Source organism: Bombus bifarius, unplaced genomic scaffold (assembly GCF_011952205.1).
Source record: "Bombus bifarius isolate JDL3187 unplaced genomic scaffold, Bbif_JDL3187 scf7180000008166, whole genome shotgun sequence".
Classification (NCBI taxonomy): Eukaryota; Metazoa; Arthropoda; class Insecta; order Hymenoptera; family Apidae; genus Bombus; species Bombus bifarius.
In genome coordinates, this window is record NW_022884488.1 from 1,809,196 (window position 1) to 1,823,523 (window position 14,328).

The following is a 14,328-nucleotide window of genomic DNA, read 5'->3' on the forward strand; positions in this document are numbered from 1 at the left end:
ATCTGGCATTATGGTTTATTATAATTATTTCCATAATTAATACTTTTCCTCATGATTACTTTACCATTAGTGATTTCATTAGAAAAAGTTTATTTTACTTAAAAGTAGGTAGAATTAAAATATCTTACATTAGAAAGAATTATTATAATTTGTTATTTAAAATGATTTAGAAAGGGGTAAAGATATACTATAAGGTTTTTAATTTATTTCATGTTCTTTAAGTACGTGTATATGATGTTTACTTTTGTATATACATTTTTTGTAAGTATAGGTAACGTCTTCATGAAAGATGTTTTTTTCTCTTTTTTCGATAAAATGATTGTTTTTCTGCTTTCTGCATAGTTATTTTATCACAATTGCTCTTTTCTCTCAGAGCGCTGTGATCTGCGCCCATTCAGCATGGAATCAATACGTACACGCGAGCGCGGGTGAGTTTCCAGTTAAATGGAACATGGCGCATTACGCTTTTCGTTTGTATTGTCATTCATTTGTACTTGCAAAAACAATGGGCATCCTTTAAGAGACATCTTTTAAAATGCTCGAGTTTGATATTGAACTTAGGAATTTTTTTTGTAATTATACAAAGATGGATGAAAATAAAAAGAATTAGTAGATTGTTTCTTCAAATCGAATTAAGAATAATTTATTTTAGTATTGTACATTATATTATTATAATAGTAACTTTACAAACAATAACTATGTCTTAGATAAGATAACGCTTCTCAATGCGTATCTTCTTATAAATGTTATAAAATCCAGTTTGATGAAGATAAATGATTATAATAAGTGCTTTATGATCGCGCGTTACATTTTGGTCTTCCTTCGCGATAAAAAAGTATAGAGATCCATTGTGTATGGAAATGTAATAATTTATAACTTGCAGTGCTCTGTTTCTCTTAAATGAATTAGAAAATAATATTAAAAATGTAGCATGTTTTCTTGAATCTTATTGATCTTCCATTTTTACAATATCCTCAACTTCTTTTTAATTCATTTCAACAGCTGCACTGCACAACTCGTTCCAATTGTTTCATTTTTTTCTTAAGCTAATACCTATTTTAGATTTTAAGATCTAGTATATTTGCCCCAGATGTGAAGCATGAAGACAGATGCAATGAAGAGAAGAGACATAACAAGCACAGGCACTGGTCCTCTGTAAATAGATATTTAGATTATTAGCATTTGACTCAAATATATTAGCTCATGAAACTATTTCAACACCTCTAGAAACATTTTATGTATATATTATAAACAATATTTTGAAATTTCATTAGTACTAGAGCAAAACACGACTATTGTCAATAAACGTAATATTGATAAAATTTGAAATAGATCTGGACATATATAGTACTTACAAGATATTTCTTAGAAACATATACTTTGCAAAGATTACTACAGTATTTCAACAGTCAATAATTTCCTATATTAATAAACTAGAATATTTAGCGAGACCATTTGTAATACTAATTGTGTGTTTAAGGCTACTATTCATGCTTTATATTAATTTTTCACTAACCATATGTTTGCAATAAATGTCTTATATATTATATATATTATAATAAATGTCTTGAATATGTTTATAAAAAAATTCTGCAGTTGGTATTCAAATATTTTCATGGGCAACTATACATATTTGAATTCTATATCTCTATATTTTTTCTCAAGACTTTACGTTTACTTACACTTTGATGCCAGGAGAGTCATCGGTATAAAACCTCCACATGCCATCAGAACCAGCTCCTGTGTTTCTACTCCTGGTTGAAGTAGTTGTCGCAGTTTTCCTTTGTCTAACTGTACCACCACCACCTGTTCTAGGTACTATAGCTTTGCTTGGCGATCGGCCCGTGGCTCCAACTGAAGTAGAACTAGCTGCAGCAGGCTTAAAAAGATAAACAAAATATAACCATAAATTTCTACACAAAAAACTGTCTTCATTTCCTATTTAAAATTTTTACGAAAATACTTACCATTGTTTGTTATGTTTTCTTGGCGCTTGTTCGTCAGTAAAATGCCAAATAAGGAAAAGTTTGTTTTATAATTTAAAATTTTGTTTAAACTCACAATGAATTAATATGTGGATTCGCTTCACTTTTTTAAGATACGTTTCGTTATCTTATTGTGAGCAACATTAAGAGAATATTGGAATAAAGTGACTTGGTAATATTGTATCGTGCAAAGCCAACCTTCTACCAATTAGTTTTAAACGTTTACTGCTAGCATAAAGCACGGTATAAACCGACGTGTCACATGCATACCATCCACGTAGTGAGCTCCAGACACGTCATCATATGCCGTTAAATTCATAGTGATGCGTGAGCGTTGATCTTTATGCCGCGTTTTCATGTGAAGAATCGTGACCAAACATTTTATCAAACTATATATAATTACAGTCTGTGAATAATATCCAATTATCTTTAAAAAAATGAGCAGTTGCATAAATAATTATTTTCAAATTAAATTAGCAAGTTTTGTAGAACTTATTAGATCATAAAATAAATAGAACACAGTACGGCAAATTTAATTGTAAAATATAGCTTGATATTAAAAATTATCTGCTTTATCAAATTTAAAATAAGATAAAAATGAAACAAAGATATAAATAAGATGTTTTGATATATAACATAATAAAAGTGAAAAATTTTGAAATATCACGAAATATCACGCTAATGATTTAAGTATTTGTAATTTTATAAAATTTCAATTTCATCGATTTTGTTAAATAAAAAAAAACTATAATGTTACATACTTATGATAGTATAGGGCATTTATTTGTTATTTACAGAATATATGATCATTAGTTTGTGTTTCACAGTTTTCTATATTAATTATATTTTTGGTAATAAATAACATATAACTTTTATATAAGTATAGATCGCGCGAATTAATGCATGTAATTTGTCATACTGTGATTCTATACAAAAGATCTTAAGTATACGTGCATGTATAATGGTCGCACGCATAATAATTTATGTTCTACAATTTTATCCGTTAATCTTTTCCGTGTTTTAGCAGACTAGTTATAAATTTATGACAACATATTACACTATCTCTTACAAAATTGTTCACACCATGATATAAAAGAAAATCGTACATATCGTTACAGGAACTTTCTCCTTTTTGTTTCACTTATTGTACATTTTTAGCCAATGTAAGGTAAAAAATACGAAACTGTGTTGCCGTTGTTTACATGTAAATCTTTACACAAATGCATTCATTATTAATAAAAGTAAAAAGTTCATAAAATACAAAGTTTAATACTTCTATTGGTCTCAGAGTGTACAGTCTCAATGATACTTCTCTTTGCGCCAATAACAGAAAATATTCTGTAAATGCTTATAAATGCAGTAGTTGCATGTAATATACAATACTTATTTGTGTAAATTAGATATACCTTTTCAACGGTATCAAAACAATGATTATTGTATGATTGTTCAGTCACTGTAGAGTATTTTAAATGCATAAATTCGAAATATTTCATACGAATCTTACAGTAATATATTGATATACTAGCAATACAAAATTTTGTAAAGGTATGTTGCATATCTAAGCTACTGTAACTTCATTATGCTTTGGCATTCTGTTATATATTTTACAATATAGAAATACTTAAAAAATTAAAATGACTTTCTCATCCATATAATTATTTCTTTTGTTAAAAAACCAATCAAGAAATACGCTTCACTTTCTTGTCATTCAAATAAGACTTCTTTTTGTATGTAAATATATACATAGTGTTAAGAAATATTCATATGGACCCAGCGCAGCAGTTACTGTTTGGCACAAGGAATATTGTTGCAAATTTTGATATACAATAAACATTATATAGTACGATTTTTACGCAGGCGCATCTAAATCACGCTTTTTAAGCATAATTTTACATAAATGATAGCATCATTAGCCATTATCAGAAAAACATTTCCATACAATCACATTTTTTTCAACAACAATAACGAACCATAACAGGACCTTTATACATATATATCTATTGCTCTAATGCTTTATTTTTATTGCAATTAGAAACGGATATTATGCCTGCAATGTAACCATAACAATCAGTGAGTGTGCATCAATTAACATTATGCCCTATTATAATTGGAATCGTAAATAATTGTTACGAATATGTTTTAAAAATAGAAATTAAAATACAAAGTATTTAATCATTTTGTGACAACTAACTCAAAGATATCTTACTACTGGTCATAATCTAATACAATATTTGGCAGACATATAGCTCCAATAAATTGACTTTGTTATTGTATAGAGCGAAATAAATATTCTTCTTAGACCAAATTGATCTCTTATTTGGTATTTAAGTACTTGTTACTCCTTTACGGGCTACTAATAGATTTAATACTGGATGCTTTCTGATATATGATACTGCTTTTTTATGAGTTACCATTGTAAAATCATACCCATTGCACTGTAAAATTTTATCATGTATACGAAGACCGCTCTTTGCTGCTGGTGATCCTTCATGTACTTCAGTTACATATATACCCTAAAATATTGTAAAATATCAGTTAATAACATCTGACAATATGGGATGCATTTACAATATCCTATATCATATTAATCTCCATTACATTATCTGTATAACCCTGAGGACTTTTTCTGAAATCTTGATCAATTCCACCTCCAATTTTAAAGCCACACTTCATCACTTCTTCCCCATTTTCATTAACATCCGTTTCTTTTACCAATATAATTGGTATCTAAAAATAAAATAAAGTACATAGTAAAATTTGTTCGTAATAGAATATTTTGTTTAATATTACTACATGAATATCTTTTACCATGATTATTGCATCGTATCAATTTATATTGTATGAAAACAAAAAAAATCAGAAAGAATTTAAAAATAAAATTATATATTGTAAAAAATAAAAAGAAATTAAATTAATCATGAAGTTCAATGCCTAAAAAATACTTGACAATAATCGAACGAGTATCACTTGTATACTTACGCTTAAACATTCCATAGCAGTGCCAGCTTGATGCTGAAAAGCCATTTTCGCGCACATAATGATAAATCTTGTGTCTGATGAGATCAGATTGACAATTGCTTCTGATGATTCAACGTTACCACCAATTGCTCACGCACTATACACACCAATGTACCGATCACACAACTATTCAAAGATGTGTGTATGAAGATGTATTTAGAAAAACGTGTTATTGAGTAGCAGAAAAATTTTGGTTCACTCTGAACGTGAAATCAATCGGACAATACCGTTAAGCTTGGTACACTTCAGCGTTGTTAAGATCAGTTAAGTTAAGACAATTTCGTTCTCACGTTGACAGCCATGCGTACTGTTCGATATAGATAGGAAAATATCGTTCCAATAGTGTATCGTAGAAAATATCATTGACTAAGTATAGGATAGACTTGACATTCAATGCTTTTTTGTGTTCCATGTTTTGAGTCACCTGACTCGCTTATCATTTATGTGTCACATGCGATATTATCGATATATCATGTATCCCACCACCGACGAGGTACAGAATAGATGTGACATTCAACGCTTTTTCGTGCCCCAAGTTTTGGGGGTTATAGACACATGCCATTTTCATATATCATGCAACGTTATCGATTCAGCATAGTAGAGGTTTGAATTGAAACTAAATTTTTCTATGAAATTACAAATAATGTATAGAATAAGATATTTTGAAGACTTGAAGACTTGAAATTGGGAAGTGAAATAAGGAATACGAAATGACAATGAAACTTGACGCGATAAATGTCTGTTTCTCTTTATTAACAAGCTGAGTTAGCATACCTTGTGAAAGTTTGACACTTCGATAAGACATTCGATTGTTTTATTCTTTTTTTTTATGTTCTTTATTTTATTTTCGCGTTAACCATAACGGACGACGATTAATTTTATCGAACTCGTCCACGGATAGTTATACGAGGATATGATACATAAGTTCTAAGGTTCACGGATCTCATGTATTATACAAATAATTCGCTGGTTCGCAGTAGCTGCGACGAGTTTCTATATCACACGCATCTCACCTATGCACGCGTTCATCGGACGCACACTCGGAAAACCAATTGCGCTATTTTGTGTTTTCGCCCAAATTTTCTTCTAACTATGATCACGCATTTTTTTTGACTTTGAAAAAAATTTACTAGAAACCATACGGTCGCTGCTATCGTACGTTTTGCGCACGATTTAATCTTCATACAATTCGCCATGTCCGTTACGTTTGTACAGACGAAATATATATTTATGCACGTATAATAAATTACGTCGTTATCTCGTAAGAGGGCATACTCTGCATATTTGATGTCTAAATTATGAATTTTTCTCTAGGAGTTTTATAATTTAATTAGTTAAGCATATGTTGCACATCAATAGTAAGGCGCGTCATTAAAAAATGTAAAAAATTTAGAAAACATTGGGATAGCCCTTAATAAATACACACAGTAACTCACAAAAGTATTTGAACACTTATCATAGAAAACTTTTATAATATATACTGTATATTTTATTTATCTCAAATTTTACCAATATAATCATAATAGTCGAGTCTCATTAGAGATGCTAATGAAATTTCAAAATGTTTCGTAGAACACAAAAGTTTATAAAAGATTTCTACAAATGTTCGAATTGTTATTCACTTCTCTGAGCTACTGTACATGATAAATATGTGACATATTATTGAGTGTGACGTTAGCGAAAGAGGAACTTCGGAAGTTGAAGCTGTAATCTAGTAAATTCCTGTAAAAAATTTGAAATGGGAAATTGTTACATTTAAAAGTTGATATGGCAGTTTATTGATTAATTTTCAACTAAATTATCGATAAAAATATATTAGTACCATCGAATTCGATAGTTTCAATAGTACTTTTATACTGTTACTTATTAAAAACGTTTGTGTATTAACATTATTACGAACAACCTAGTCTGTTAAAAGTTTTCGTAGAAATATATTATTCATATAGAAGATGAACTTTTTTCCCTCTCTTTCCTTTTGGATAAAATGCACGGAGTATGCCCTCGTTTGTGAAAATTCTGAAATTATGAGCAGTCGAAAAACGTACGGTCTTAGACGCCATGATAACGATATCTCGTTTAATTATTACAATTAAGGCAATAGCCTTATAAATTAATAGTCTTTGGGAACCGTAAACTCTGTTTGGCAGAAATCAACTTAAGCGTAGTTAATTAGCCTCAGTCGCATCATTTTGAGAATACGATGCGTGAGACTTTAATTGCTTATCGACATTTGAAAATGCCTTATCAGTCCGCGTAATGGGTAACTTATCGATCATCGTGAAAGTCGTCTGATTCGATAAGTTTTGCTTCGAACAAAATGTTTCACCTTTTGTTTCACTATGCATTTCAAGAATAAGCAATTTATAATTTTTTACTCGCGCTTTAATAAAATTCGTAGTAGCTTTCATGGAAGCTAACCTTTATTCTCAGAAACCGACTATCGATAAAAGAATTTCCTGTTTGTTGCTCTTCCTTCGTTTCTTTTCTCTCGTTTCGAAACGCATGATCACGAAAGGTTAAACATTAAAATATCTATATAGAATATTTTGCGAATGAAAACAACATAATACTTAAAGCTATCTTTTGTCGTTAATTAATAATCGAGCTCATTGTATGTCGATAAATTGTTCACCCTCTAAATATGATGCATACATGTATGTACATTTTTAAAACATACCGTTAAATACTCTTTCTCACTCACACTTCTCGATCTTTGATCGAAAATGCGCGTTTTGACGCAAATATAATCCTCGAATTATTTTATCAACATAATTAATCAAAACGAAATGTTGAAACGCACAGTCGTGCTTTCTTAATGCCGATATTTAGGAATGTTGTTGCAATTAGCACTCTGCGTAAAGCGGAAGTTGCCATGATGTATTTGGAGATTCGTTTCTTTCTTGAAACATCGTTATATTATACTTTCTTATTCTTATTAATTTATGTAGCGGTAATTTTACAAATGATATTTGTATGAAAAGAAGGGAATATATAGATTTTTTATGCTAAAATGTAAACAGAGTCGATTTAGTATAGTTGCCCTGAATACACTGAAATAAAGTTGCATTCATTCTTCTTAATTCTTTGTCAGTATAATAGAATTACAATTGTACTTAGTTATCATATCATTAGATTTTCAATGAACGCTTTATGTCAGCTTTTTTGTTTTATGATATAAAGCGAAGACCACAGGTAAAAGACACGATAAGCAATTTTAAAATTCAATAATCAATTCCATGTTACTAAAACTATTCTTTTAAGTAATTGTGGAATCACATATTTCTTGCACTCTACTGGACATTCCAAAAATAATTCATCAGTTGCTTCTTTATATAATTTTAAAGATATATTGCCTGTTTTTTTTTGAGACATACCTGTGCACCTAACAAGTTGTTTAAAATCAAGAAATTAACAAAGATGGACTTGTCACGTTCTTTTCGTGTGCTGTTCAAGAATAATAGAAGCGATTATACAATAGATATTTAAACGATGTTTCTCGAGGATAGCAGCAAACGATTCTCAATACCTCACTCTCATCATGCCTCTTCAACTATACAATCCATGGTAACAGTGTGACTAATGATACGTACAATCTATACTATACAGTAAGACGATTATACACGTGTGTAATCCATCATTCCATCTTTAAATTGACTTGTAACGCTCTGTTGATGTTCTTGTTTCTTCTTGTTAATCGCTGTTGCAGAATCTTTCCAGGAATGATTGCGTTTGTTGCTCTCACGTAATGTATGTGGTTGGGTTTTAAAAGATGAAATTCTTATATAGGGCTAAGGACTTTTGTCGATACTTTCACATGTAACTGGTTCCTGTCGTTTCGCGATTGGTCGATCGGAAAGAGCTGCGAATAACGCAACGGCAGTATTCGATGCAACGATGAAGCGATCGTTCAAACGATTTGTCGATAACTTTTAACAGGAGAATGCACTGAGAAAAATGTTTAAATATAGAGAAACTATCGTTTTAACCTATAGGAACATTTTGTATATATACATATACAATATTGTGCGTATATATACAAAATGTTGTATATGTATTGTATATATGCATTGTATATGTCTATATACATATACATATTATATTAGATGTTATGCTAACATTAATTTCTCTTAAGTAAAATGGACATTATCTTCGAAATGTTAAACGTTCTTCTCAGTGTTCCAACGTGAGCAAAGATTTTTACTTTTACGACGAAAATCCCTAGTTAATTCCGATTTTGACAAGAGTTATAACCAGACTCTGTCAGTTGTCGAAAATTGCAATTTTTCACTGTACGTTGACGTTTCTGTAAGACCCTTAGATAGTCAGAGGATTCTTTAAACCTCTATTTATACCTTTTCATGAAGAGTTCCGCTAGAATTGCTAAATCTTGATCATACATGTATAGTGAATTCTTGCCTTTCTTGTTCCTTTCTTTGTTGGTACCTGAAACGAAATTGTATAGTAATGTTTTTAGTCATACTTCAAATTGCAGGAGGTATGCTATTTTTCTTTAAATACTAATCTATCTTTTAACGCTAAACAAGCTTTGTGTCATTGAAGCTTTTGTTAGATTAATATGTGGCGTGAATTTTTATTTGAGTTCGACTGATGATGCTTTTCGGTGTAGCTTCTTTAATCCTTAGAAGACATCTGTTCGATTGGAATCTTTAGATATAGTTTGAGAGCCTTGGAATAAAATAAAATTGATAGGAATCCCGTTTATTTATAACTCAATAAAATTTTACTACATTTATTCTGAGAATTTAATGAAATGGTAATTTCTGAATATCATGATTCGATCGTTACTTGCAGAGGGTTCGATTAGGATTCTTATAAAATACATTGAATTAACCATGACATCTATTGACCATAATAAGCAGTATTCGAAGTCCTTGAAGCAAACCTTCGATATTAAATTTTGTTTGCATTCGTAAGTACATATTGAACTTAATCTCATCATTAATAAATATAGTGGTATGTAAATACTTTTGGTAACTATCGTGTATCTCCTGACGAAACTCATTGGACAGGATATAGTCAACCAAAATTTCAGAGGCCTTCCTAGGATTAACATGAGTAGAGAAGGGAATCTCAACGTGTCAGCTTACTACGGTCTACGGAGGTTCGTGTCGATACCTAGCGAGCATAGATTCAACGGCCTCGATCGGCAGTCTACCCAAACTGCCGCCGTGGCGGGTCCCGGTCGACAGATCTTGCCAGTCCCGTTCACGATCACGATCACGATCACGGTCGCACTCTACGTCGCTCAATTCGCGGCTGTCGCTAAACCCGCTTGGCGGCAATAACGTCATGTCCTCCACCGAACTGCACAATGGATCAGAAACACAACATTTAGAAAAATAAGAAATTATACATAATATTATATTGGAAAATATTCTTATCGCCATTCATTAAGAAATTGATCTTTGATTCGAGTTTGATTAATTATTCTGGATCTGGTATTTAATGGTTAAATAAGGTTTAAATTAGATATTTGTATAATCTCAGTAGATCCAGATTAATTTAGAGAAGTTTGAAAGAATATTGTTATTAAATATTTTATATGGATATAATTACTTCATGATGATGAGAGATTATGATGATATATATGAATTTAATCGTCAAGGAATTTGATGAAATTTATGAAGATATACGATACGATATCTTCAAGTAATAGAAAAATGTAATCAGTGTAGTAGTAAGAATGAATTTTTATGAAATGTATTGCATATGAAAGATTTTAATTCTTTTATTATCGTCGTGATTGTTCTTACAGACTTTACATTTTTCTATTATTTATCAGAAATGAGATTGATAAAATCGTGATACGAATATTGAACATAATCAGGACTGAGTGCTATGTGGAAACAAACAAACCTTGGCTACCTGCGAGTAGACCGGCTCGGCTGTCGGCTTCGTCGTCTCGCAAGTGAAGGTGAGCCTTCGTTGTTGGATTCTGTACTCGATTCCACCCCTCGTGAAAATACATCTACAGAATGATTTTATGCAATTAAGTATGTAATTGTAAATTTATCGATCTATAGACTTATTCTATAAAAAAAGCAATGAATTAAATCGAAAACTGTTTTTACAAAATTACTACTTTAATTGGGAATCTTTCTAAAACTTTAGAAAATAACAAAATTTGGCAGAAAATCTGCGTCATTCAGGGGGCAAAGTAGGAAAATAAAAATTTGAACGAAACAGCAGGGTTATGTATTAATAAATCAAAGAAAAACAATGAATTTCCAACAGGAACTAGAAACAATATTACAAAATTTACCTCTGCAAGGCTTCACTGGTACCCTGTAACTAGGTCCAGCGCACTCTCCGCAAGGGCTTCCGGACGTGTCGCTTCCGGAACCCTGACGACTCGAGCGTAGCTTGCTCTCCGCTTCTGCGATGCTTGGGAAGTATCGTTGCTTGTGCCACCTTGGAGTTTTAGACCTGAACGTGAAAGAACACCAGAAAGAGGAAGAGAAAAGGGTTTGGGAGCAGGATATCAAGCTTTCTTTAGCAAGGAAGTCGAGCAAGGAACGTTTACTCTGTCTAGCATGCGCTTTAAATAACAGAAAAGGGTTGAAAGAAAACAGTTACCTCTCGAAGTCCACGCTGGACCTCTCGTAATCGATCGTGTTGATGTCTTCGTTCTCCAAATGTCCAAACGTTTTAAATTGCATCGTATAATCGAGCGTGGCTGTTGTTACTGAACGATTCTCTCTTCCTGGTACGCTGAACGTGGCGTACGGACTTATTTCGTACATTTCTATAAGAGAGAAAATGACTGTTAGTTAATATGTGTAATAAGAATGCAAGAATATTATCTAAAGATCCCTTTAGAAAATTATATTTTTAATATAAGTCTCTAACTTCTTTCTATTGAATCTAATTCTTCAATTTGACAAGTGATAAAAACAAACCTGATCCATGGTCGTTAGACTTATGATTCTCTTGCTTCACTGGCGAACTGGTATAAACCTGATGATTCCTTCTATTATCACGTTCAGCAGTGGACTTCAATTGCATGGTCGACATACAACTTGAAAGATGATGATGTTGCTGATGCTGCTGCTGTTGCTGAACCAAACCCAATCCTGACTGTTGATTCTGTTGTTGTCCAGGAAGAATTTCTCCTAAGTAATTAGCTCTAAAAAGCACAAATAATATCATCCTTAATCATAAAAATATTTATTAAATAAATGACAATTTTTAAAATTTATACATATTAATGATAATGTACATAAACGGTAGTGTTTGGAACTTATATAATTCAAATTTTATATATAACTAAAATTATAATTTTGAAAATAATATACCTTCCACTGCGTTTCAGCATTACGTATCCCAGAATGGCGGCGGAAATAACTAACACGATTGCACAGACGATAGGTACAACCACGTAAAGTACTTTATGATTAGGTATAGCTTTTTTAACATCGTTTTCCATAATCAGGTCATTCGGAGGACCAATACTAACGCCACTGAGAGTGGTGGTCGCGAATTCCATTTGCGTTTGCGTGGATCCAGCGTCGTTATGAGCTGTCAGACGTAAACTATACCACGAGGCAGTCTTTAACTCTCTTATGACTAGATCTTCTGTAGCACGACTTGCCACTAAATTCCATGGTTCAGTGCTGACACGTCTACGGTACTCTACGGTGTAATATTGAATCGGACAACCACCATTTGGCCAAGATATAAGATTTAATTTGACAGAGGTGCCATTGGCAGAGATGATGTCTCGTTCTTTTGGTAATAAAGGAGCTATGAGAAAAATTTGGGAAAGTTATATCGTATTCTAATAGGAGATTATATAAGAAGTTAAATCTGTGTTAAAATTTACCAGTTCCTTTGGTCGTGGCACTAATTAAAGGACTTGGATCTCCAGTGCCCACACGATTATGAGCTGTTAAATGTGCCAAGTAGGAAGAACCGCATTTTAAACCTGATAAAATGAACTCAGTTTGTTCGGGTGATAATGCGATTTCTTCCCAGCCACCCTGGTCCCTTTTGTAGCTTAACACATAGCCTGATAAAAGTAATATTTTTATATCAGTTTTATTAATTATCATTAATATTAGAAATAATATCATTCTATCGTTTGATTATTCTATTACGATTTCTGATATTCTATATTTCTAATATACCTTGAATAGTCGCACCACCATTATTAGGATGATTCCACCTAAGTCTTATGCTATTCGTTGTTGTATACTGTAGTTCTAACATTGGTGCTCTGGGAGGCATCACCACGACCAATGTGTAAGTGATGGAATCGTCACCGAATAAGTTGCTAGCTGAACACGTGTAATTCCCAGCGACTGATTGTTCTAATCCTAAAATTTTTACTTTCTTTAATTTCTTCGTTTATATATTTTTTAACTCATTCAAAGTTGTCTGAATCTTACATAACATTTTAATGTTGCAACGATTCTTTAAGATTATCGATTGAATGAGTTAAAGTACATATAAGTATATTAATTGAGGAACTTCCTGAGAGGGCTTGTACGTTCATATACATTGTATACTATATATAATTAAAATTATAATTTTGAAAATAGTATAGCCACGACCAAATACATATATAATTAATCATTTTACCTTATCGATCTCTTTACCAGAGATCTTTTCAACTATTTTTAAACCGATATTGTTAAACTAACCACGAATATTGAGATGACCATCAGCAGTTAATTCGTAATGTCTTCCAGTAGAAACTTGACTATTTCGATATGTCCATATTGGACGAGGCGTAGGATTACCCACGACCAAACAAGACAAGGTAATTGATGATTTAATCGCTCTTCTTAATAATTGTGAAAAAGACGCCACTCTAGCTGGAGCTGTAGAAACAATTTTATTAAACCCTATTATGTATATCTAAAATTATTTATAAATTAAACAATTTACAAAGAATATTCTATAAATAATCAAACCTCTAGTATTTGTAGTTTGAGTTACTATGGTGGTCGGTTCTCCTTCACCCAGCCCTGTCGTTGCTGACACCCAGAACTCGTACAATTTACTGATACGTGATTTTATTTTACATCATTATTTGCATTAAAATTTCATTACAGTAATTTTATAAAATGGCTATTACCTTTCAACCAAACCTCTTAGTTCCATAGTAAGAGTGTCAGTCGGTGACGATGGTGGTTCGTGCATGGTGTGCGTGTTATGGTTACTGGAACCTGCCTCCCTGCTGTAAACCGTGTACTTGGAAACGTTCCCATTTGGTTGTAGGGGTGGTAACCACGAAACTAATATACTCTCCGCGGTTAGCGCTAAAGCTTTGATACCAGCTGGAGGACCTGGTACTAAAATG

At 31.9% G+C, this 14,328-nt stretch overlaps 3 protein-coding genes across 7 annotated transcripts in view; all 3 read right to left on the bottom strand.

Moving 5' to 3' along the window:
• Positions 1-618: 618 nt before the first annotated feature.
• On the bottom strand, positions 619-2,320 carry LOC117209178 (protein transport protein Sec61 subunit beta). The gene is made up of 3 exons (XM_033450875.1): positions 1,968-2,320; positions 1,683-1,879; positions 619-1,153 (listed from the first exon to the last, which is right to left on the bottom strand). Exons 1-3 carry the CDS (start codon positions 1,968-1,970, stop codon positions 1,066-1,068), a joined length of 288 nt encoding a protein of 95 aa, XP_033306766.1. The 5' UTR covers positions 1,971-2,320; the 3' UTR covers positions 619-1,065.
• Positions 2,321-2,743: 423 nt separating this feature from the next.
• LOC117209175 (tax1-binding protein 3 homolog) lies at positions 2,744-5,324 on the bottom strand. Its single transcript, XM_033450869.1, has 3 exons — positions 4,965-5,324; positions 4,584-4,712; positions 2,744-4,498 (listed from the first exon to the last, which is right to left on the bottom strand). The coding sequence occupies exons 1-3, from the start codon at positions 5,019-5,021 to the stop codon at positions 4,310-4,312; spliced, it is 375 nt and encodes a 124-aa protein (XP_033306760.1). The 5' UTR covers positions 5,022-5,324; the 3' UTR covers positions 2,744-4,309.
• A 3,729-nt stretch (positions 5,325-9,053) lies between these two features.
• The window catches only part of LOC117209166 (Down syndrome cell adhesion molecule-like protein Dscam2), a 315,452-nt gene continuing 310,177 nt past the window's right edge, over positions 9,054-14,328 (bottom strand). The window contains exons 23-34 of one of the 5 annotated variants that reach the window (XM_033450859.1): positions 14,104-14,320; positions 13,940-14,028; positions 13,667-13,870; positions 13,151-13,339; positions 12,847-13,032; positions 12,320-12,767; positions 11,924-12,150; positions 11,601-11,769; positions 11,287-11,450; positions 10,890-10,992; positions 10,112-10,328; positions 9,054-9,446 (exon numbers count right to left, since the gene is read on the bottom strand). In XM_033450859.1, coding sequence (XP_033306750.1) covers positions 10,118-10,328; positions 10,890-10,992; positions 11,287-11,450; positions 11,601-11,769; positions 11,924-12,150; positions 12,320-12,767; positions 12,847-13,032; positions 13,151-13,339; positions 13,667-13,870; positions 13,940-14,028; positions 14,104-14,320 — 2,207 coding nt within the window. In that variant the 3' untranslated portion in view covers positions 9,054-9,446; positions 10,112-10,117. Of the gene's footprint in view, positions 9,447-10,111; positions 10,329-10,880; positions 10,993-11,286; positions 11,451-11,600; positions 11,770-11,923; positions 12,151-12,319; positions 12,768-12,846; positions 13,033-13,150; positions 13,340-13,666; positions 13,871-13,939; positions 14,029-14,103; positions 14,321-14,328 lie in introns of those variants that run through there. The other 4 variants (XM_033450857.1, XM_033450855.1, XM_033450858.1 and 1 more) reach the window with 4 other exon arrangements.